Raw genomic sequence first — 21,364 nt, 5'->3', positions numbered from 1 at the left:
CCTCAAAGTTGCTCTGAATAATGCAGAGGTGTGCCCGCTTCCTCCTCCTCTGCAGCATGCAGCATATTATATTATTTGCTTCTTTGCATATTTCCGTCTTTCCATTTGGCTGAAATAATTCAGAAACTATTTTCCTAACTAAGGTATCAGCCGTGCAGTGTCTTGTGTAGCTGTCACAAAGATTGTGCAGGGGTTTGGTTGTAATGATAGTATCTTGTAATATAGTACACAACACAGTGAATACAATATTCTGAGTGACATCAGCATCAGATTGGACTACATTTAAAAGCGTTATTAATTGATTTTATCAAGGGTTAAAAAAAGTTTGCATTATTTGCTAAATGTATAGGTACGGTACATTGGTCTTATTAAGTTTAATAGTTACAGTATAGAATGGCTGTAAAATGTAACGGTACCAGCTGATTACAACTATGGGTAATTAGCTGCAGAAAACCTGACACATATTTGGGACCGAGGGATTCATTTGAGCAGAAAACTGTCATAAAATGTAATTATGATTATGTAATTATAGGAAAACTGCCTGCAACTATGCACAGAGACACAGAATACAGAGTTAATGTGTTTAATATTCCTCACACTGAACTATGTAAGTTGACATACACACACTGCTCTGAGCGGCTCCTGACCGGCAGCGTATAGCAGAAGCAGGCCCACCCTGCACTTCCCCCAGAGCTAAACACTTTAATCTTTATAAGAAACCCACTGTGTTTGTTGGCTCGAGTTCCAACGTGATGCTTTAAATTAATATTCATAATATAATATGTATACCTATGAACAAACTCAACACCAACAGAGGAAATCCATGGAAGAACACATGACTTTAAACCTGTAAGATTAACTGAAGATGCTAAGAATTTCCTGAGAGCGCATGTTTTACTACAAATTAAAAGCAAGAAAAGAAATAAAATTACAAATTTACAAAAAAATCCACATTAGATTCAGAAGGTTGCATTCGGTGAGAGTAAACAGCTAGTTCTAGTAAATGAGAGGCTTGTGCTGCACTCCCTCACACACCGAAAAACAACACACTGCACAGCCGTACACAATGGTGGGTTCAGATGTAGCAACATATTTAATCCCACTTAGTTTCACAGATTGAAGGATGACAATCATTAAATCCTGGCTTTACATTTATTTGCATTGTACCAGCAAGCATCCCATGAGGCATTTCAAAAACAGCATACAACTTTGTGACTATTTGCTATTGCTTGTTTTCATTAAGTGCTTTCAATGGACATGGATTCTAAAATATCTACAGGCTAACCACACATCAAATATCTTAATAAAAAAAAAAGCGTACCTGCCTCATGGAAAATGTGGCCCTTCAGAAGCTGAAAATAAAGCTTCTCTGGCGATTTCAATGTCACAGCTAGACCAGATATGTGGCAGGAAGTGACATAGCAATGTTGTTTCTTTGAGGAATGTACAATGTAGAGAAGGACATCAACAAAACAAAAACAACAGCTTTCATTGTTTTAAGTTCCTGAGCTTTCATTTTTTGCTATCCATCTCTTTAATCAAAAGAAAAGAAAATAATCAAAGTACAATTGAAACAATCAAATGTTTGGCGAATAGCAAAGGGTTAGCAAAACAGTTTCACAAAGCACTGGCCAGAATGTAATCAACGATACGAAAATATCTGTATGGTTAAAAAAGTGGACAGTGTAAAGAAAGACAAATGCATCCAGTGCATTATTCACTACAGTGCATATACATACAAAACTCTCTACAACAAACAAACAAAACTCTGTCTTTCAAAGACATTGCACATTTCAATTCATATCGGAAACTAAAGGTTTCTGTCACAAGAAAACTACAAAACAGTCCCTGTTTGTCTTTTTCAGTTAAAGACAAAAATAATGCGTGCCACCCACTGGCACTAAAGCATACAGGATTTGAAAGGGCACATATTCATACCGTAAGGTTCACAATTACACATTTTTCTTCATCAAAGGTGTCTGTAATAATATTTATACAGCATCCAACATATTACCTGAGCAGAAAATGTAATCAGCAGTAATTCATATACAGTAGTAAACAAGCTGAAATAAAAACTAAGCAATACAAACACTTGCAGTTATAAGAGAGAGAGAGAGAGAGAAATGTATCTTATATTTGACCAACATTTACATATAATCCAAATATTATTGGTCAGTGATTATGTCCCCTGTTGTATCTCCATATACAGCTCCCTCCATTATCAAACATTCAACATTTTCAACTAATAAATACCACAAAATATGGGTTTGAATCCAGAAAGCTACAAGATTCTTAACGAAAGCGTGACAGGGATAAAAAAATAAATATAGCGCAATCAGTTAAAAGTGTTCCTTTTGCAAATGTCTGCTAATTTTTTTGCAAAGAGTAAAGAGAGAAGCAGAAGACCCGAGTGTTTTCTCGGGGCTATGCATTGTGATACCCGCTTTTGGGGAAACCTATGTTCTCGTAAATAGAGAGTGCAGCACTGTTTTGGTAGATTAGATCCACATTGGTTCCAGTTCTTGATCTGATGATGTCCATGGCACACTGGTTCAAGAACACATACTGGTCCTGCAGGGATACAAATATAGAAGTTCACTGAGGTGAAGCATGCTTCATGAACTCTTCACAGAACACTTGCAGTGTGACGATTGTAACAAAAAACCTCTGTGACTGTGTCCCACCTCTGTCTGCACCATAAGGGGCCGGTGCATGCGCAGGTCGTGGACGATGCCGTACAAGTCCACAACATTTTCCCTTTCAATCTGGAAGATCAAACGGTCGATGGCAATGAAGGTTCCTGTGCGTCCAACACCGGCACTGAGTGTGGACAACGTAGACACGCAGACAAGGAAGGGATGAGAGACAGACAGCATAGCAGATCAATCTTATTGTCAATTCTGTCAGATACAATTGAAGGCAAAGGTGTGTGCTTGTGTGTGTGTGTGTGTGTGTGTGTGTGTGTGTGTGTGTGTGTGTGTGTGTGTGTGTGTGTGTGTGTGTGTGTGTCGGACCTGCAGTGGACCACTGTCGGAGAGTGTCTGGAGTATTGGTCCATGTGCTCTCTGACCAGGTGTCTGAAGCTGATGAGGAGCTCTGTGGTTTGTGGGACTCCGTGATCGGGCCACGCTGTGAAGTGGAAGTGACGCACTGAACGGGTTTCTGCTGTTTTTACCTGAAGGACAAACATGCACACAAACTCAAAATAGTTACGACTGAGAAATCAACGTGTGCGGACTCTTGAAAATGTATCTGATTTCGTTAAATTACAGACAGGCTATCATTCAGAGAAAGACATTTTCACTATTGACAAGTAAGACTGCTTTTTTACATTGCAATTTATTGGTTGCAAGGATTCACCTATTAATATAATGTTTCTTTTCATCACACTCATTGTAATTTTAACAAGGGTTCAGTAGGGTGTTGTTAGTTAACTCATAGAGTTGGTTTGGCTGTCGGACAAGTATTCCAAACTAAGTGTGTACATAAGTACTAACAATTACCCTCCTAAGAATACTTTTTCTTTGGCATATGTAGCATCTCACCACTTACATTTTTAATGTCAAAGTCCCTGATGGTCCAGTCTTCAAGTTGTATTTCAGAGGTTGTTGTCACAGTAATGTTTTCAAAGTACTTGGTGCCATAATCCCAGTACTTCTCACATTTCACCTGTTAAAGAAAGACAATTGTTTCATTGTAACAGACTCAAAGTACTCATAATTCATATTCAGAATATAGAAATCTATATAACATTTGAAAACACCAGTAGTACTTTGGTATTTCTGTCAATCAGCTGTACAGCTTGTTTTAGGTTGTATTTTAAAAGACACATTTAATGCAGTGACGCGGCTATTCTTTGCTTCAACCCAGACACAATGTAATACACAGCGTGAGATGTGGAAATGTATCATACGTTTGATATCATTTTCTTTCTTATTAACCTGGTTTAACTTTTTACGTGTATGAATGAATGTTACTGCTTTACATTAATACATAAATGATAATGTAATGCAACAACAATACACAACATCTTCACTGGTACACACTTGTTTTAACATGAATGATGCGTTCATGGAACATGATGACGAACACTGCTGCTACTCACCCGTCCCTGTTCGTTACAGCGCGTCAGCATGACCAGAGTCTGGATGTTCTTCTCCCAGATCATCCTCCAGAAATCGCTGACTGAGGTGAGCAAAGGACCCTGAGCGGCGATATACTCCTTCCTGCAGTTGTAACCCTGTCGAATAAAAGGTCAACCCAGACACAGAACATAAACATTCATCCGGTTCAGTTTTCTAGGAGGTTCTTAAGGGTTTAAAAAAAAACACCTTGGAAGGAGGTGGATTAATTTAAATATCATTAAGGCGTTAAGCAAAAGAATGAGTTATTTCGTTAGAAGGGAGTTTATTGATACTGAAGCAATGACTGAAGGCAGAGAGCTGTTTTAATGAGTGTCAGTACGCACCGGCATGTAGTTAGCATTGATGTAGTCGTCATATGGACTCCCATGGATAATAGAGAGTTTCACCCTAGAAGAGTCATCTAGGAGGTGAGAAAAGAGGGTAAGTGAAATGAAAAAAGAAGGTATGGCCGCACTGATGTGTGATCATTTTGATGAAATGGGATCCAGTGAAAAACAGGATAATGATGGTAGATACAATGTGATATGCAATGATGTAGTTTAAAGCGTGGAGAGTTACAGTTGAGAGCAGCAGGTGGATTGGTTAAAGTCACTCACATGGAAGCACATTGTTGTAGCGGTTCTTGGGTTTGTTCTCCAATGTCTGAGCGCTTGTTTTCATCTGAGCCGTACCAACAACCTTCAGGTCCTTTTTAGAAGAAAGGAAAAACGTGTGATGGATGATTGGACAACTCACTTTATGCGCACAATCGGGTGCATGTGAAGTACCAAAAAAAAGCAATTTAATATTAGTAAAGATGCACAATCACTAAAATGTGTAGTTATCACATTAGATGATTAAATCAATATTTTAATACATTGGACATTGTTTTGATTTAGCTCCTCATGACGATTACATATTTTTTTAAGCAACCACTGCCTGCTATAAAAAGGCCAAATTATATACCAGGAGCCTTTGAATATTAGGCTGATGTTTTACCTCAAACTCTTCAGCAAAGCCACAGTTTGAGTCTGCTTTCTGCTTCTTGTAGTAAGCCTCGTACTCCTCCACCCGCACAGCCACACTTCTGCTCAAATGGACACCAGAGGTCCGAACATTGTCATGAGTTTTTGTTTGTGTCAAAATGTGTAAGACTTGATAGATCTGATCATACTTTATGATTATACTTACACTTTAGCTCTGGAGAAAGAAAGAGGAAAAAGCAATGTTGACCAACTTTTATAGAAACAATTGTCGTCCATTTACTTTAAACTTATAATAACATGGTACAAGTTAAAACCTAACCTCATGGAATGAATCTGGATGTCTGGCGATTCTTTGTTGGATAACCTAAAGTCCATGAATAAAGAGTTTAGATTTGAGTCGTGACACAGCCTCAGCAGTCATTTTCTATCGATGACAAACCTTTTCCAGTAGATAATGAAGCCAATGAGGATGATGATGAGAATGCAAAAAATTCCCAAAGTTCCTCCAATAGCAATGCCAATGACAGCTAAAATGTTGACAAAGATTGCGACAGAAGGACAGAGACAGAAGCCAGTTAGGGTTTCCTCTCATTATGGGAGCATTAAATAGCAAAACCTTAGGGTCTGAATGTGGTACCTGGGTTTTGGGGGAGTGGAACAGCGCCAGAGAAGTCGGTTATACTCATCAGTGACTGTTGACCATTCACTAAGTTGTTTTGCAGAGCCAGACTGGTGAACAACACAATAGCAAAGCTGCAGGAGTGAACATATCAGTTTAGAGATTTACACATTTATTACACGTTAAATATTTTTTCCTACTCTCTGAAGATCTTAAAATTCTATCATCGAGAAGTTACTAGATCATGTTATTTGCTTCTGCACACCAATTCATTTCCAATATTGTTTGTGTTCTTACTGGTATTTCCCATTGGCCTCCAAAGCACCATTAGTGTAGCCCTCCCATTTGGATTGGTCTCCTATTTCTATGTTCAGATGGCTCACTCCACTGCGTGATTGGATGGGGTTCTCTACAACGGTTGCCATGTATACTTGAGTAAGCTCTTCCTGCCACTGTTTATGAGTTTTCCCAACATACTTCTTTGAGTCAGAATTGTTACCTGGAAGAACAGGAAGGTTCTTGTTATGAGTCTAATGTCTTTATCGTATGAATCAAATGAACAGCATATCGTCACCTCAGCACTAATCGTTTACGTTATAATTACAACACTCACTGACATTAAAAATAGAAGAAGAAACCTACCAGGGAGATCATCTGTCACCAGCACCCCGATATGTGTGATTGGCCCGTTGATGTCGTCCAGCAGGCTGGTGTCGATCTGAATGGTGAACTTGTTGTATTCTCTCTTGATCACCTCCACAAGAGACTCATTGTTCCCTGGAATGGGTGGATCTTTGTGGGGGGGAAGAACATTTTTACTGAAATACATATTATTTACATAGAAAGGTTTTGTAAATCTAATGATCATGAAACATAATGTCCTACTTGTGATGCCTGTCCTGCAGCGAAGATACTTAGGGGTGCTGGGTTGTCCACAACTCTGAGTCTCCACAGTCAGATTGTATTCAGTGTTGTGAAGGAGGTTGGTCACGGTATGATTACAGGTGTGTGTTATATTGATCTTGCCATCCTTTACAGTGACCTTGAAGCCAGAGTATTGGCCATTGGGTATGTTACAGGTCAGGATGACTTGAGCGTTTGGTGTGTTTGGACCTTTACAATCCAAGTTTTTCGCCGGGCTTGCATCTGCAGCATCAAACAGAAATGATTTTCAGGAAAATTCCAACAGGGAACAACAGCATTGTTCCTAAATGTTCATGCGTGCTCAGTTACAGAACAATATTATTTGAAAATATCAGATTGCAACATGTCTATACTAAATCATCAAGCTGTTTTGGCCATACTTGTGCAGTTGGAAATCCTTCTTGGAGCACCTTCGGTTTCATCAGAGGTCTCTGTGGTGACACTTATGTTATATGGTTTGCCAGGATCCAGCTTATATATATCATACACTGTTTTGTTTGTTGATATTTTTCTAATGGGCCCATCTGTGCTTTGCCAGGTCAGATTGTAATGATAGCCTTCCTTGTATTCATCAGGTTTATCCCACTTGACAGTGATGCTCTCCTCTTCTGTAGAAGTCGAAAGAAACTTCACACTCAACGGTCCTGATTGTTTAAAAGAAATGTGAGGGATGTAAATGTTACCAGACAGTAAAGGTGAAACATGACAGCGCTTGCATGTTGGTTACATAAATAAAACGCTTACTTGTAGTGAACATGTAGGTCTGTGGGTCGCTCTTAAAACCCATCACACCCACTGTTACTACGGAGATGTTATAGGAAGTCCCAGAAAGCAGGGAGGTAAAAGAATGACTGGTGTTGGTGGTCACGATGTTTTCTTCTCCCTGGGATGATGGGTCGGTCAACTGGTAGTGGAACGTTGCACCCGTCATCAGAAGTGCTTCCTTCCACCGGATGTCAATGGAGCTGGTTGTCTTCGTCCGCTCGTCGATCGGCCCGGGAGGGTTCGGGTCTGGAGGGGTGGAATTGAACTTCAACACCATAGTAACCAAAATAAAGGGCCATGCTAAAAACGTTGCATGTTTTCTATTACGTTTACAAAAGATTTTCCAAAACATACCATAACATATACCATTTCCACTTAACTACCGTAAAAATATCATCCTGCAGAAATGGATAATAAGCTTGAGATTAGGGAACCATAACACTAAATATTCCGTTAACTTTTGGGAGAAACTTTGTTTTCTATCTACGTCCAATGATTGAAGCTCTGACACAGTTGGCTGATGGTTGCTGAGGATCGACCTTATTCATTTGTGAAACAGTCACATTATTACCATATATTAACTTATAGTCATATTATTTATTTTGCCAATAACAGCTGAACAAATATACATTTGTTCTTGTATTATTGTCCTGTGTAACCTGTGTGATGCTAGAGAAGCAACGTTTATTATGTCCTTGAAAGCACCATCAGCTTCAGTGCCACGTGACGACACAGTGAATCTAATGAATAAAAACAGTATCTCACTGTTGTGGATCCTAAATGTCACACAACCTTTAAAGTCAAGTGAATTGAATAAAAAACAATGGATGACTGGAGAATAGGAAATCCAAAAGTATATGCAACAAGTTGTTATTTGACAGATTAGATGTGAATTACTGGAAATCGAGCAAATTGATCATACTTACAAGTTGCATTAGCAATCAAACCAGATGACGCATTGAAGGGTCCACTACATGTTTTTACCACGGCAGTGTAGAGCCTTCCAGCGGACAAGTTGTGAAAGCAAAAGTCGGTACTGGTAGAGTTTAGCGAGACCTCCCTGGTGGACGTGCCGTTAAGATAAACCTTATACCGCTCCACTTTCCCAGGAGGTTGGTTCCACGACACCTTGATTGAACTATTGGAGCCCAGGCTGGAGATATTTGATTGTACTGCCTCAGGCTCTGTTAATGTGCAGAGGAGGATGGATTAAAGCTGATCAACCACAATGACACTTTTAAAAATAGAAACAGAAATGACAGTTAATAGTCTTACTAGTGTACTGAGAGGTGCAGCTCGCTTTCCCCTCGATGCCATCCGCTGCCCGGACAAAGACACAGAAGCTGCAGTTGGTCCCAGGGGTGAGCTCAGAAATGTCTGCCGCTTCTCCTTCAATAGTTTTGTTTTGGTAGGCACAGCCTGTAGTCTGAACCCAATATGTGTATTCAGGCTTGTACTCCAGTGGTTTCGTCCAATTCAGACGTACAGCAGTTGTGTTTAAGGTTTCAGATTCCAACTGTCCAATACTGTAAGGACCTGCACACAGAGCAGCAAGTGTTTGGATCAACATCCAGCAATCATCTATCAAATATGCAGCCCTCTTACAGATACAGCTAAAACCTGAAGTAATATTACGAACTAAATGTGTTATCTTTAATTGTTATTTACTTTGGGGATATTTTTGGTATTGTTTAAGTTGTAGAGACAGTATCTTGCTTAGGATATCTACGTACGTGTAAAGTAGGACACTGTCACAGGAGCTGCCTGAGTGCCATCTGGTGTCTGTGTGGTGACAGTGAAGCTGTAGTTGCTTCCAGAGAGAAGTCCAGTGATTTCTTTGTGTGTGTTTGAGACTGGAGAAGATGAGCCATTTGTGGTCTCCACAAGATATGAGTAGTAAGATTTGTTCTGGGGCTGTTCCCACTCCAAGGTCACTGCATTTGTGGTGATTTTGGTCTGTCTCAGCATTCTGACAGAATATGGTCCTGTAAAATCAGAAAGAGGGAAACATTAAATATGCAGAACAGGTATATGTTTCACGTCTAAGATTTGCGCAAAATAGTCCAAGAGAGCGGTTAGCCCTCGAAAAAAATAAGCATTTGGAGGCCTTTGGAAGTCAGTAATTTGTTATTATGTACTCAATATGTCACTGGTTGCTTCTGAATGTTCTTGATATGATAAAACCCATCTGGCTCATAAAGCAGTTAAATATTCACTATTAATGTCAGAATCTGTCAGATTGTTTGTGTACAAAGATTACTGTAAATAAAAATAAGATTACAGGAGGTTATAATCAAAAGAAAAAATAATAAAGAATTGTATCAACATTTTAGATTTTGCATTTTTAGTTAGAAACTGTTAATATTTTTTGGCAAATACTTCCGCTTGCAAACATATACAAAATATATTTTTGGAACCTGTAACTGTCACCATATCACAAAAATAATAATGTATTTATATTTATAAAAAGATAAATAAATAAGGTAAAGGCAAACTTCAGTAAAAAAATAAATAATACAAGTAATAACCCTGGTATGATCAAATGCTTGTTAATCACACTCACTGGTATAGTTTTCTGTCGCCACGGCAGTGCTCTCATAGCTCAACACGCCAACAGTAACAACAGAGATATTGTAGAGGCTTCCAGACTGGAGGTTATCCAGCAGGAACGAGTTGTTTCCGGTCACAGAGTGACCGTGAAAGCTGGACACACTGAAGTTGTACTGATTATGGTCCATGTTCTCTGGAGAGGCCCAGATGAAGTTGATAGACTTCTCAGTCTGAGACTCCACCATGATGGAGCCAGGAGGGTTGGGAACTGAACAGGAGAAGGATTGCTGTTGCTCGATTACAATACCCAGGCATTTCTAAAATAAATATAGGTCAAAATACATACAGCGCATATACAGTACATTGTAGGTTTATAAGTCACGATGTCAATGTAACTTACAAGTTGCGTTTTTGACATTTGAGCTTGTGCTCTCAAAATATCCACTTTTGGTGACCACTGCCACACAGTAACACACTCCTGGTGTCAGGTCCACAAACTGTTTGCTCAGAGTCGTGTTGCTCAGGTCTGTGCTGTTTCTCACCAAGCGATTGTCTCTGTACAGCAGTACAGTGTAGGAGACCACCTGTCCCACTACTGATGTCCAGCTAACTGTCATGGTAGTTGTGCTTCCTATGGCCATGATGTCAGAAACTGCTTCAGGCTCTGAAACAACAGATTTTAATTTGATGTAATGTACATTTAGAAAATCTTGGCTGAACACATTCATTAACTTGAAGAAAAACACAAGGTTAACAGAATAATTGTCACACAGTTAGATGTATAGTTGTACAAATTTGAGTGTATACTGAACAAAATTACATTAGAAAGAATCACTTCCCGTTGTTGAAATCCTGATATATATTTTCACACCTGTGTTTTTTCCACTTTTATTATCTGTGGCACAACTGCAAAGTAAGGTAAACAAATGGGCACTCTAGTGAGTGCTGTTTGAAAGAGGCGGCTATACCATGGCTAAAGAAAAGAGTAGTACCACCATACAACAATAAAGATATTCTGTCTGTCTGGTCCGTGAAAACACCTTTAGTTGACTAACTTTAGACCAATGATTGCACATTCAACTAATATATGGAAATAAGCTTGCAGCATTGGTCAATGGACATTGACTCAGCCTTTATATATATATAACATAAACACATTTCAGAAGCTTTGAAGACGTACTTGTGTAACTTTCTGTGCTTTTCACAGCGGACTTGACCCCTTCTACAACGACAAACACTTGAAAAGTGTATAATTTTCCAGGGGTCAGATGGAAGAAAGTGTAATTTTCCATCTCAGTTGATTTATTCTGAACCACCATGGCGTCGTGGAGAGCTATCACCAGGTAGGAGTAGGAAGGTTTATAATCAGCTTGTCTTTGCCACGTCAGCCGGATGGAGGTTGTCTTCACGTCGTCCACACTGAGGTGGGACACTGGTTTGGGCACTGTAGCAAAAACAAGGGTTGTGTAAGACCAAAGACCACAATATAAAAAGGGTATTGTACATGTTTGTGGTATCCTTAATTGTTTTGAGTATATACAATGTTGTTGATAGCACAGAATCCATTGATGCTTTGTCCATTATTTCATGTTTAAATGTGAGGCCTTACTTGTGTAACTGAACGTCTGTTTCACTGAGGATTCACTTCCCTCCGCTGCTATCGTCGTGACACTGATGTTGTATCTAGTTCCTGGCTCCAGTTTGGTTACATCAGTGCTGTTATTGCTGACGCTTATTGTGTTAACCAGTATTCCTGCACTGTAGGTCCGAACCAAGTATTTATAATACAACTTGGCCTTCGGCGAGGCGGACCATTGCACTTGTATTGAGGTGGGGGACTTGGGGCTGGCAGAAAGGTTCAGCACAGGGTTGGGCACTACAAAAAAAGACCATCAGGGGTAATGCAAATTAAAACATAATTAAATGAGAATGGATTTATGTCACTATTGATATATTTATAATATATGTCATACAATAATATTCTCAGGCGCTGGCAAGATAATACAAAGGGCTGTTATACAAATATTGCAAGAACTACAACATGAATTGTATCACTCCTGACACTGTTACGTCCTTTAGTTTCTCCCTGTTGTGCTTACGGGTGAAAGCAGAAGCATGAACGGCTTTGCTCCTCAAATTTTGGGGTCCAACTGTTTTTACAGTTATATTGTAGGAAGTTCCAGGCAAAAGAGGGGACAGCTCTGTGGAATTGACCGAGGTGTTTCTATTTTGTACTTCGCCACCCTCTGGCTGGTAGGTGATAATGTAGCTGATGTGTGGAGCTCCCTCCATCAAAGCAGGAGTCGCCCACTTCAGATGAAGCGAGTCTGTCTTCTGACTGATGATGATGGAACCAGGAGGTGTGGGCTCTAAAAGGAATACCAGGTGGACACACACTCATTACTTGTGTTTCTGTTGTTTTTAAATGTCTGATTGGTTTTAATGGTTTAAACCATTTTAAAAAACTAACTAATATCAGATATAAAAACAAAAGCATTAATCAATAACAGGAAATAAACTTAAACTTAAACTAAAACTAGTAAGTTAAGTAAAATTAAACTTACCAGTGGCAAATGAGGACTGATTAGACGTATTAGTGAAGCTCCCAGCTACAGCGGTCACAGTGATGAAAAATAGTCTCCCAGGATTTAAATCAGTGAAGAGGGCTGTGGTGACTGCTGTTGTGTTGCTATACAAATCCCTATATCCATCATCTGAGATGTTCACCACGTAGTGATCAGCCCTCCCACTGGGCAAATTCCATCTGATTTTCAGGTAATTGGTTTCTTGTGCTGTAACCATAATGTCCTCAGGCTGTTCAGGCCCTGTACAAGAAAGAAGTCAAAGGTGGGTTTGGTTCCTTGTCTTTGCATTGTGAAAACATTTCTAACAATATGGTGTTTTAAATGGCATGAACATACACATAATAACATTGGCATTATACATTTATTTAAAAAAACGTAATTTACTACAAATGTTTGCAGAATGACTTAAAACAATTAGTTGATTATCAAAATAATTTCAAATTAAGTTTCTGTTGATCAAATAATTCATCAATTAACCAACTAATGGTTGCAGCTCCACGTGCATCAACATTGATTGACAACTTCTTGTTTTGGCTGCCTTTTATAAACAAACCTAATGCAATGATGGGTTAAATGTCCCAGCAACACTTATTTAACATTTATAGATAAAGTAAACAATAGATAAACATATGACCTTTAATAATAAAGTTGTAAGCAGATGTAACTTATTTATTAATGTGTAAGTCAACAACTATAACTCCTTTTGTGAGCACCCAAGTGAAAGCTGGTGTATCACACATGATAATGACAAAATTGTAAAAACAAGTTATAATAATATAATCTTCATAATATAGTCATTACAGAATATGTTTTAATTGTTGACAAATACTGGACAGTTAACGGTATATTAATAAACACGTAAAAGTGTCCTTATTTCTGTTTACAACTTCATTATGGTGTGTTACAAACCAAATGGGGGTTGAATCTCAAGTACACACTTGCCTAAATCTTCATTAAAAAGAGATTATCTAAAAATTGACCTACTTGTGAAAGAGCTTGTTAAGATTCCTTCTCCTTTGTTTGAGGAATATACAGCTACAGCAGTCACTGTAATGTTATACTGGACTCCAGGGTCCAAATCGTTGATGGTAAAAGATGTTTCAGTGGTGTTGTTACTAAAGGTGTCATTTCTTAAGGTCCACTGAACTGTGTAAGAGGTAGCATTGCCATCAGGTTCAGTCCAGTTCAGAAACATGGACGATGTTGTGACATCACTGATGGAGAGATTCCTGACCACAGACGGTTCTGTGAATGAAATAAAAACACAAGATGAGGGGAATACATACAATACAACGTGTTGATTACAGCTTTCCAGCATTTTCTTACACTACCTTTACCAATGGGAATGTAGAACTAGGAAACCTCCTGACTTACTTGTGACTGAGGTGAATGTGTGAGGGTTTCCTTTCGTCTCATTGTCTCCGGCGATAGCAGTGACTGAGATTGTGTATCTAGAGCCAGGGATTAGGCCTGATAGCACGGCAAAGGTGCTGGTGGTGTGAACGGTCATCAGCGCTCCACCGTTATGCCACTCCAACCTGTACTTGAACACCTCACCCGGAGGTGGGGTCCAGTTCAGAGAGATGGAGGAAGTGTTTGTGGACACACTGAGTTCCCCAATTTCACCAGGTCCTAAAGCAAAGAGGAGGAGAGGAGGGGACCATTCTCTATGAGTAAAACATGTATCACTTGGTGTAACTGGGACGTGTTCAACAAAACTCACCAAACATGGGTAAAAAGTATTGTATCAAACGTGATTTTTAGTTTTATCAGCCTCTTTCTGGTGATGTAATTGTTGTCCCCCCCTCCATAGTGTATAGTGTAGGAAGTAAGGATGAGACACCAAACAGACTACAAACACTGCCATTAGCAAAAGTGTGATTCATCATCTTACTTGTATGGTGAACAATCTCAGACACTTCACTTTCTGTTTTGTTATCTCCAGCCACTGCTATGACAGCCACATTGTAAAGCACTCCAGCAGTCAGATCAGTGACGTTTACTTTAGTTTCAGTGACACTGACACTCCTGTTAGTTGTTCCATGAGTCCACTGTACTCTATAGAAAGAGCTGTTTCCCTCTGGTTTAGTCCACTTCAGAGATATGGAGGAAGTTGTGATTCCATCAACAGTGAGGTTTCCGACTACAGCAGGCTCTGTGAGTTAAAAGGTGTTATATGAGGAAATAAAGAGTTTTTTAAATAATTTCCTCCATAAACTTTTCTTTGAGTTTAAGTCACAATAGTAACAGTGCAACGAGACCCATGTTGCACCAGGAACATTCTCAATCTGCTTCCAAGCAGCTGGAAGTTCATCGAGCATCTTTGTGTTGTCACACTTCAAAACGCCGACAGCCAGCATCATCTTTACCATGTGACCAAAACACCTCATCTGACCTTTGATTCAACAGAGTCCAGATGTTTGACATAAAGACTTCTCTGGATCACTGAGCCTCTAGCCCAGAAAATGAGGCGAGCCCCATTGTGGAGAAACATCTTTCAACTGCTGCATCCATGACCTCAATGTTGTCTCAACAGAGTTTCTGTCCAAACCTGATAGTGAAAAGTGAACAGGACCAAAACAATCCAGACCGTTGCTTCACAGGTGAGCTCTCTTGTCATCACCATGGTCCAGTACAACAACAGCATCACTGTGACGCACAAACCAGCAGTCAATGACTCCTCTGTTGAGAGGACTCGTCATTCTACAACTAAACCTTTCTTCTAGAAACCTCAGAGTTTCATCCTGCTTGTGATCCCTGCAGACAGTCTTCTCCAACAGGTGTCTTCAGCACACTCTCATGACCTTATTTTATGAAGCACATTTAAATGCTGACTTACTTGTGTAATGAGAAACAGTGGTACTCTGCCCATCAGTTCTGCCGTCATCTGTCACTGCAGTAACAGTTATTTCATACTGGACACCAGCAGTCAGTTTAGTAATGGTTATATTGGTGTGAGTCACATTGTCACTGCCAGTTAAATTTCCATCAGTCCACTGTACTCTATAGAAAGAGCTGTTTCCCTCTGGTTTATTCCACTTCAGAGATATAGAGGATGTCGTGATTTTAGTGGAACTGATATTGCTGACTACTTCAGGCTCTGTGAGCGCAGGATAAGTACAAGATGAGGGAGAAAAAGAAACATGTAGAGTCAACTACAAACACTACGGACTTTGGCAAGTACAACACCTACACTTGAGTGAGATTCATAACAAAAGAGCACAGTTACACATCCAAAAAGCCACGAACATGAAAAAGGTTGAATGCAAAATAATCAACATTTTGTTACTTGTGACTGAGGTGAATGTGTGAGGGTTTCCTTTCATCTCATTGTCTCCGGCGATAGCAGTGACTGAGATTGTGTATCTAGAGCCAGGGATTAGGCCTGATAGCACGGCAAAGGTGCTGGTGGTGTGAACGGTCATCAGCGCTCCACCGTTATGCCACTCCAACCTGTACTTGAACACCTCACCCGGAGGTGGGGTCCAGTTCAGAGAGATGGAGGAAGTGTTTGTGGACACACTGGGTTCCCCAATTTCACCAGGTCCTAAAGCAAAGAGGAGGAGAGGAGGGGACCATTCTCTATGAGTAAAACATGTATCACTTGGTGTAACTGTGACGTGTTCAACAAAACTCACCAAACACGGGTAAAAAGTATTATATCAAACGTGATTTTTAGTTTTATCAGCCTCTTTCTGGTGATGTAATTGTTGTCCCCCCCTCCATAGTGTATAGTGTAGGAAGTAAGGATGAGACACCAAACAGACTACAAACACTGCCATTAGCAAAAGTGTGATTCATCATCTTACTTGTATGGTGAACAATCTCAGACACTTCACTTTCTGTTTTGTTATCTCCAGCCACTGCTATGACAGCCACATTGTAAAGCACTCCAGCAGTCAGATCAGTGACGTTTACTTTAGTTTCAGTGACACTGACACTCCTGTTAGTTGTTCCATGAGTCCACTGTACTCTATAGAAAGAGCTGTTTCCCTCTGGTTTAGTCCACTTCAGAGATATGGAGGAAGTTGTGATTCCATCGACAGTGAGGTTTCCGACTACAGCAGGCTCTGTGAGTTAAAAGGTGTTATATGAGGAAATAAAGAGTTTTTTAAATAATTTCCTCCATAAACTTTTCTTTGAGTTTAAGTCACAATAGTAACAGTGCAACGAGACCCATGTTGCACCAGGAACATTCTCAATCTGCTTCCAAGCAGCTGGAAGTTCATCGAGCATCTTTGTGTTGTCACACTTCAAAACGGCGACAGCCAGCATCATCTTTACCATGTGACCAAAACACCTCATCTGACCTTTGATACAACAGAGTCCAGATGTTTGACATAAAGACTTCTCTGGATCACTGAGCCTCTAGCCCAGAAAATGAGGCAAGCCCCATTGTGGAGAAACATCTTTCAACTGCTGCATCCATGACCTCAATGTTGTCTCAACAGAGTTTCTGTCCAAACCTGATAGTGAAAAGTGAACAGGACCAAAACAATCCAGACCGTTGCTTCACAGGTGAGCTCTCTTGTCATCACCATGGTCCAGTACAACAACAGCATCACTGTGACGCACAAACCAGCAGTCAATGACTCCTCCGTTGAGAGGACTCGTCATTCTACAACTAAACTTTTCTTCTAGAAACCTCAGAGTTTCATCCTGCTTGTGATCCCTGCAGACAGTCTTCTCCAACAGGTGTCTTCAGCACACTCTCATGACCTTATTTTATGAAGCACATTTAAATGCTGACTTACTTGTGTAATGAGAAACAGTGGTACTCTGCCCATCAGTTCTGCCGTCATCTGTGACTGCAGTAACAGTTATTTCATACTGGACACCAGCAGTCAGGTTAGTAATGGTTATATTGGTGTGAGTCACATTGTCACTGCCAGTTAAATTTCCATCAGTCCACTGTACTCTATAGAAAGAGCTGTTTCCCTCTGGTTTATTCCACTTCAGAGATATAGAGGATGTCGTGATTTTAGTGGAACTGATATTGCTGACTACTTCAGGCTCTGTGAGCGCAGGATAAGTACAAGATGAGGGAGAAAAAGAAACATGTAGAGTCAACTACAAACACTACGGACTTTGGCAAGTACAACACCTACACTTGAGTGAGATTCATGACAAAAGAGCACAGTTACACATCCAAAAAGCCACGAACATGAAAAAGGTCGAATGCAAAATAATCAACATTTCATTACTTGTGACTGAGGTGAATGTGTGAGGGTTTCCTTCCGTCTCATTGTCTCCGGCGATAGCAGTGACTGAGATTGTGTATCTAGAGCCAGGGATTAGGCCTGATAGCACGGCAAAGGTGCTGGTGGTGTGAACGGTCATCAGCGCTCCACCGTTATGCCACTCCAACCTGCACTTGAACACCTCACCCGGAGGTGGGGTCCAGTTCAGAGAGATGGAGGAAGTGTTTGTGGACACACTGAGTTCCCCAATTTCACCAGGTCCTAAAGCAAAGAGGAGGAGAGGAGGGGACCATTTTCTATGAGTAAAACATGTATCACTTGGTGTAACTGGGACGTGTTCAACAAAACTCACCAAACACGGGTAAAAAGTATTATATCAAACGTGATTTTTAGTTTTATCAGCCTCTTTCTGGTGATGTAATTGTTGTCCCCCCCTCCATAGTGTATAGTGTAGGAAGTAAGGATGAGACACCAAACAGACTACAAACACTGCCATTAGCAAAAGTGTGATTCATCATCTTACTTGTATGGTGAACAATCTCAGACACTTCACTTTCTGTTTTGTTATCTCCAGCCACTGCTATGACAGCCACATTGTAAAGCACTCCAGCAGTCAGATCAGTGACGTTTACTTTAGTTTCAGTGACACTGACACTCCTGTTAGTTGTTCCATGAGTCCACTGTACTCTATAGAAAGAGCTGTTTCCCTCTGGTTTAGTCCACTTCAGAGATATGGAGGAAGTTGTGATTCCATCGACAGTGAGGTTTTCGACTACAGCAGGCTCTGTGAGTTAAAAGGTGTTATATGATGAAATAAAGAGTTTTTTAAATAATTTCCTCCATAAACTTTTCTTTGAGTTTAAGTCACAATAGTAACAGTGCAACGAGACCCATGTTGCACCAGGAACATTCTCAATCTGCTTCCAAGCAGCTGGAAGTTCATCGAGCATCTTTGTGTTGTCACACTTCAAAACGGCGACAGCCAGCATCATCTTTACCATGTGACCAAAACACCTCATCTGACCTTTGATTCAACAGAGTCCAGATGTTTGACATAAAGACTTCTCTGGATCACTGAGCCTCTAGCCCAGAAAAGGAGGCGAGCCCCATTGTGGAGAAACATCTTTCAACTGCTGCATCCATGACCTCAATGTTGTCTCAACAGAGTTTCTGTCCAAACCTGATAGTGAAAAGTGAACAGGACCAAAACAATCCAGACCGTTGCTTCACAGGTGAGCTCTCTTGTCATCACCATGGTCCAGTACAACAACAGCATCACTGTGACGCACAAACCAGCAGTCAATGACTCCTCCGTTGAGAGGACTCGTCATTCTACAACTAAACCTTTCTTCTAGAAACCTCAGAGTTTCATCCTGCTTGTGATCCCTGCAGACAGTCTTCTCCAACAGGTGTCTTCAGCACACTCTCATGACCTTATTTTATGAAGCACATTTAAATGCTGACTTACTTGTGTAATGAGAAACAGTGGTACTCTGCCCATCAGTTCTGCCGTCATCTGTCACTGCAGTAACAGTTATTTCATACTGGACACCAGCAGTCAGTTTAGTAATGGTTATATTGGTGTGAGTCACATTGTCACTGCCAGTTAAATTTCCATCAGTCCACTGTACTCTATAGAAAGAGCTGTTTCCCTCTGGTTTATTCCACTTCAGAGATATAGAGGATGTCGTGATTTTAGTGGAACTGATATTGCTGACTACTTCAGGCTCTGTGAGCGCAGGATAAGTACAAGATGAGGGAGAAAAAGAAACATGTAGAGTCAACTACAAACACTACGGACTTTGGCAAGTACAACACCTACACTTGAGTGAGATTCATGACAAAAGAGCACAGTTACACATCCAAAAAGCCACGAACATGAAAAAGGTTGAATGCAAAATAATCAACATTTCGTTACTTGTGACTGAGGTGATTGTGTGAGGGTTTCCTTTCGTCTCATTGTCTCCGGCGATAGCAGTGACTGAGATTGTGTATCTAGAGCCAGGGATTAGGTTGGATAGCACTGCAAAGGTGCTGGTGGTGTGAACGGTCATCAGCGCTCCACCGTTATGCCACTCCAACCTGTACTTGAACACCTCACCCGGAGGTGGGGTCCAGTTCAGAGAGATGGAGGAAGTGTTTGTGGACACACTGGGTTCCCCAATTTCACCAGGTCCTAAAGCAAAGAGGAGGAGAGGAGGGGACCATTCTCTATGAGTAAAACATGTATCACTTGGTGTAACTGGGACGTGTTCAACAAAACTCACCAAACACGGGTAAAAAGTATTATATCAAACGTGATTTTTAGTTTTATCAGCCTCTTTCTGGTGATGTAATTGTTGTCCCCCCCTCCATAGTGTATAGTGTAGGAAGTAAGGATGAGACACCAAACAGACTACAAACACTGCCATTAGCAAAAGTGTGATTCATCATCTTACTTGTATGGTGAACAATCTCAGACACTTCACTTTCTGTTTTGTTATCTCCAGCCACTGCTATGACAGCCACATTGTAAAGCACTCCAGCAGTCAGATCAGTGACGTTTACTTTAGTTTCAGTGACACTGACACTCCTGTTAGTTGTTCCATGAGTCCACTGTACTCTATAGAAAGAGCTGTTTCCCTCTGGTTTAGTCCACTTCAGAGATATGGAGGAAGTTGTGATTCCATCGACAGTGAGGTTTTCGACTACAGCAGGCTCTGTGAGTTAAAAGGTGTTATATGATGAAATAAAGAGTTTTTTAAATAATTTCCTCCATAAACTTTTCTTTGAGTTTAAGTCACAATAGTAACAGTGCAACGAGACCCATGTTGCACCAGGAACATTCTCAATCTGCTTCCAAGCAGCTGGAAGTTCATCGAGCATCTTTGTGTTGTCACACTTCAAAACGGCGACAGCCAGCATCATCTTTACCATGTGACCAAAACACCTCATCTGACCTTTGATTCAACAGAGTCCAGATGTTTGACATAAAGACTTCTCTGGATCACTGAGCCTCTAGCCCAGAAAAGGAGGCGAGCCCCATTGTGGAGAAACATCTTTCAACTGCTGCATCCATGACCTCAATGTTGTCTCAACAGAGTTTCTGTCCAAACCTGATAGTGAAAAGTGAACAGGACCAAAACAATCCAGACCGTTGCTTCACAGGTGAGCTCTCTTGTCATCACCATGGTCCAGTACAACAACAGCATCACTGTGACGCACAAACCAGCAGTCAATGACTCCTCCGTTGAGAGGACTCGTCATTCTACAACTAAACCTTTCTTCTAGAAACCTCAGAGTTTCATCCTGCTTGTGATCCCTGCAGACAGTCTTCTCCAACAGGTGTCTTCAGCACACTCTCATGACCTTATTTTATGAAGCACATTTAAATGCTGACTTACTTGTGTAATGAGAAACAGTGGTACTCTGCCCATCAGTTCTGCCGTCATCTGTCACTGCAGTAACAGTTATTTCATACTGGACACCAGCAGTCAGTTTAGTAATGGTTATATTGGTGTGAGTCACATTGTCACTGCCAGTTAAATTTCCATCAGTCCACTGTACTCTATAGAAAGAGCTGTTTCCCTCTGGTTTATTCCACTTCAGAGATATAGAGGATGTCGTGATT

At 40.5% G+C, this 21,364-nt stretch overlaps 1 protein-coding gene across 1 annotated transcript in view; it reads right to left on the bottom strand.

Moving 5' to 3' along the window:
* Positions 1-2,424: 2,424 nt before the first annotated feature.
* LOC306741819 (receptor-type tyrosine-protein phosphatase eta-like) overlaps positions 2,425-21,364 on the bottom strand; it is a gene marked incomplete at both ends in the record, with an annotated part of 30,953 nt that continues 12,013 nt past the window's right edge. The window contains 27 exons of the mRNA XM_079224136.1: positions 2,425-2,571; positions 2,685-2,820; positions 3,015-3,175; positions 3,553-3,669; positions 4,106-4,240; positions 4,469-4,545; positions 4,742-4,832; positions 5,124-5,211; positions 5,415-5,474; positions 5,550-5,637; positions 5,748-5,863; positions 6,027-6,228; positions 6,372-6,521; positions 6,615-6,875; positions 7,184-7,297; positions 7,398-7,664; positions 8,345-8,602; positions 8,694-8,738; positions 9,152-9,271; positions 9,982-10,236; positions 11,149-11,412; positions 11,578-11,844; positions 12,068-12,337; positions 13,928-14,185; positions 15,843-16,100; positions 17,758-18,015; positions 19,673-19,930. Of these exons, the coding sequence (XP_079080262.1) occupies positions 2,425-2,571; positions 2,685-2,820; positions 3,015-3,175; positions 3,553-3,669; positions 4,106-4,240; positions 4,469-4,545; positions 4,742-4,832; positions 5,124-5,211; positions 5,415-5,474; positions 5,550-5,637; positions 5,748-5,863; positions 6,027-6,228; positions 6,372-6,521; positions 6,615-6,875; positions 7,184-7,297; positions 7,398-7,664; positions 8,345-8,602; positions 8,694-8,738; positions 9,152-9,271; positions 9,982-10,236; positions 11,149-11,412; positions 11,578-11,844; positions 12,068-12,337; positions 13,928-14,185; positions 15,843-16,100; positions 17,758-18,015; positions 19,673-19,930 (4,721 nt within the window). The remainder of the gene's footprint in view (positions 2,572-2,684; positions 2,821-3,014; positions 3,176-3,552; positions 3,670-4,105; positions 4,241-4,468; positions 4,546-4,741; positions 4,833-5,123; positions 5,212-5,414; positions 5,475-5,549; positions 5,638-5,747; positions 5,864-6,026; positions 6,229-6,371; positions 6,522-6,614; positions 6,876-7,183; positions 7,298-7,397; positions 7,665-8,344; positions 8,603-8,693; positions 8,739-9,151; positions 9,272-9,981; positions 10,237-11,148; positions 11,413-11,577; positions 11,845-12,067; positions 12,338-13,927; positions 14,186-15,842; positions 16,101-17,757; positions 18,016-19,672; positions 19,931-21,364) is intronic.

Source organism: Taurulus bubalis (genome assembly GCF_910589615.1).
Source record: "Taurulus bubalis genome assembly, chromosome: 9".
NCBI lineage: Eukaryota > Metazoa > Chordata > Actinopteri > Perciformes > Cottidae > Taurulus > Taurulus bubalis.
The sequence above is the reverse complement of the archived record's forward strand: the minus strand, read 5'-3'. Positions and strand labels throughout refer to the sequence as shown.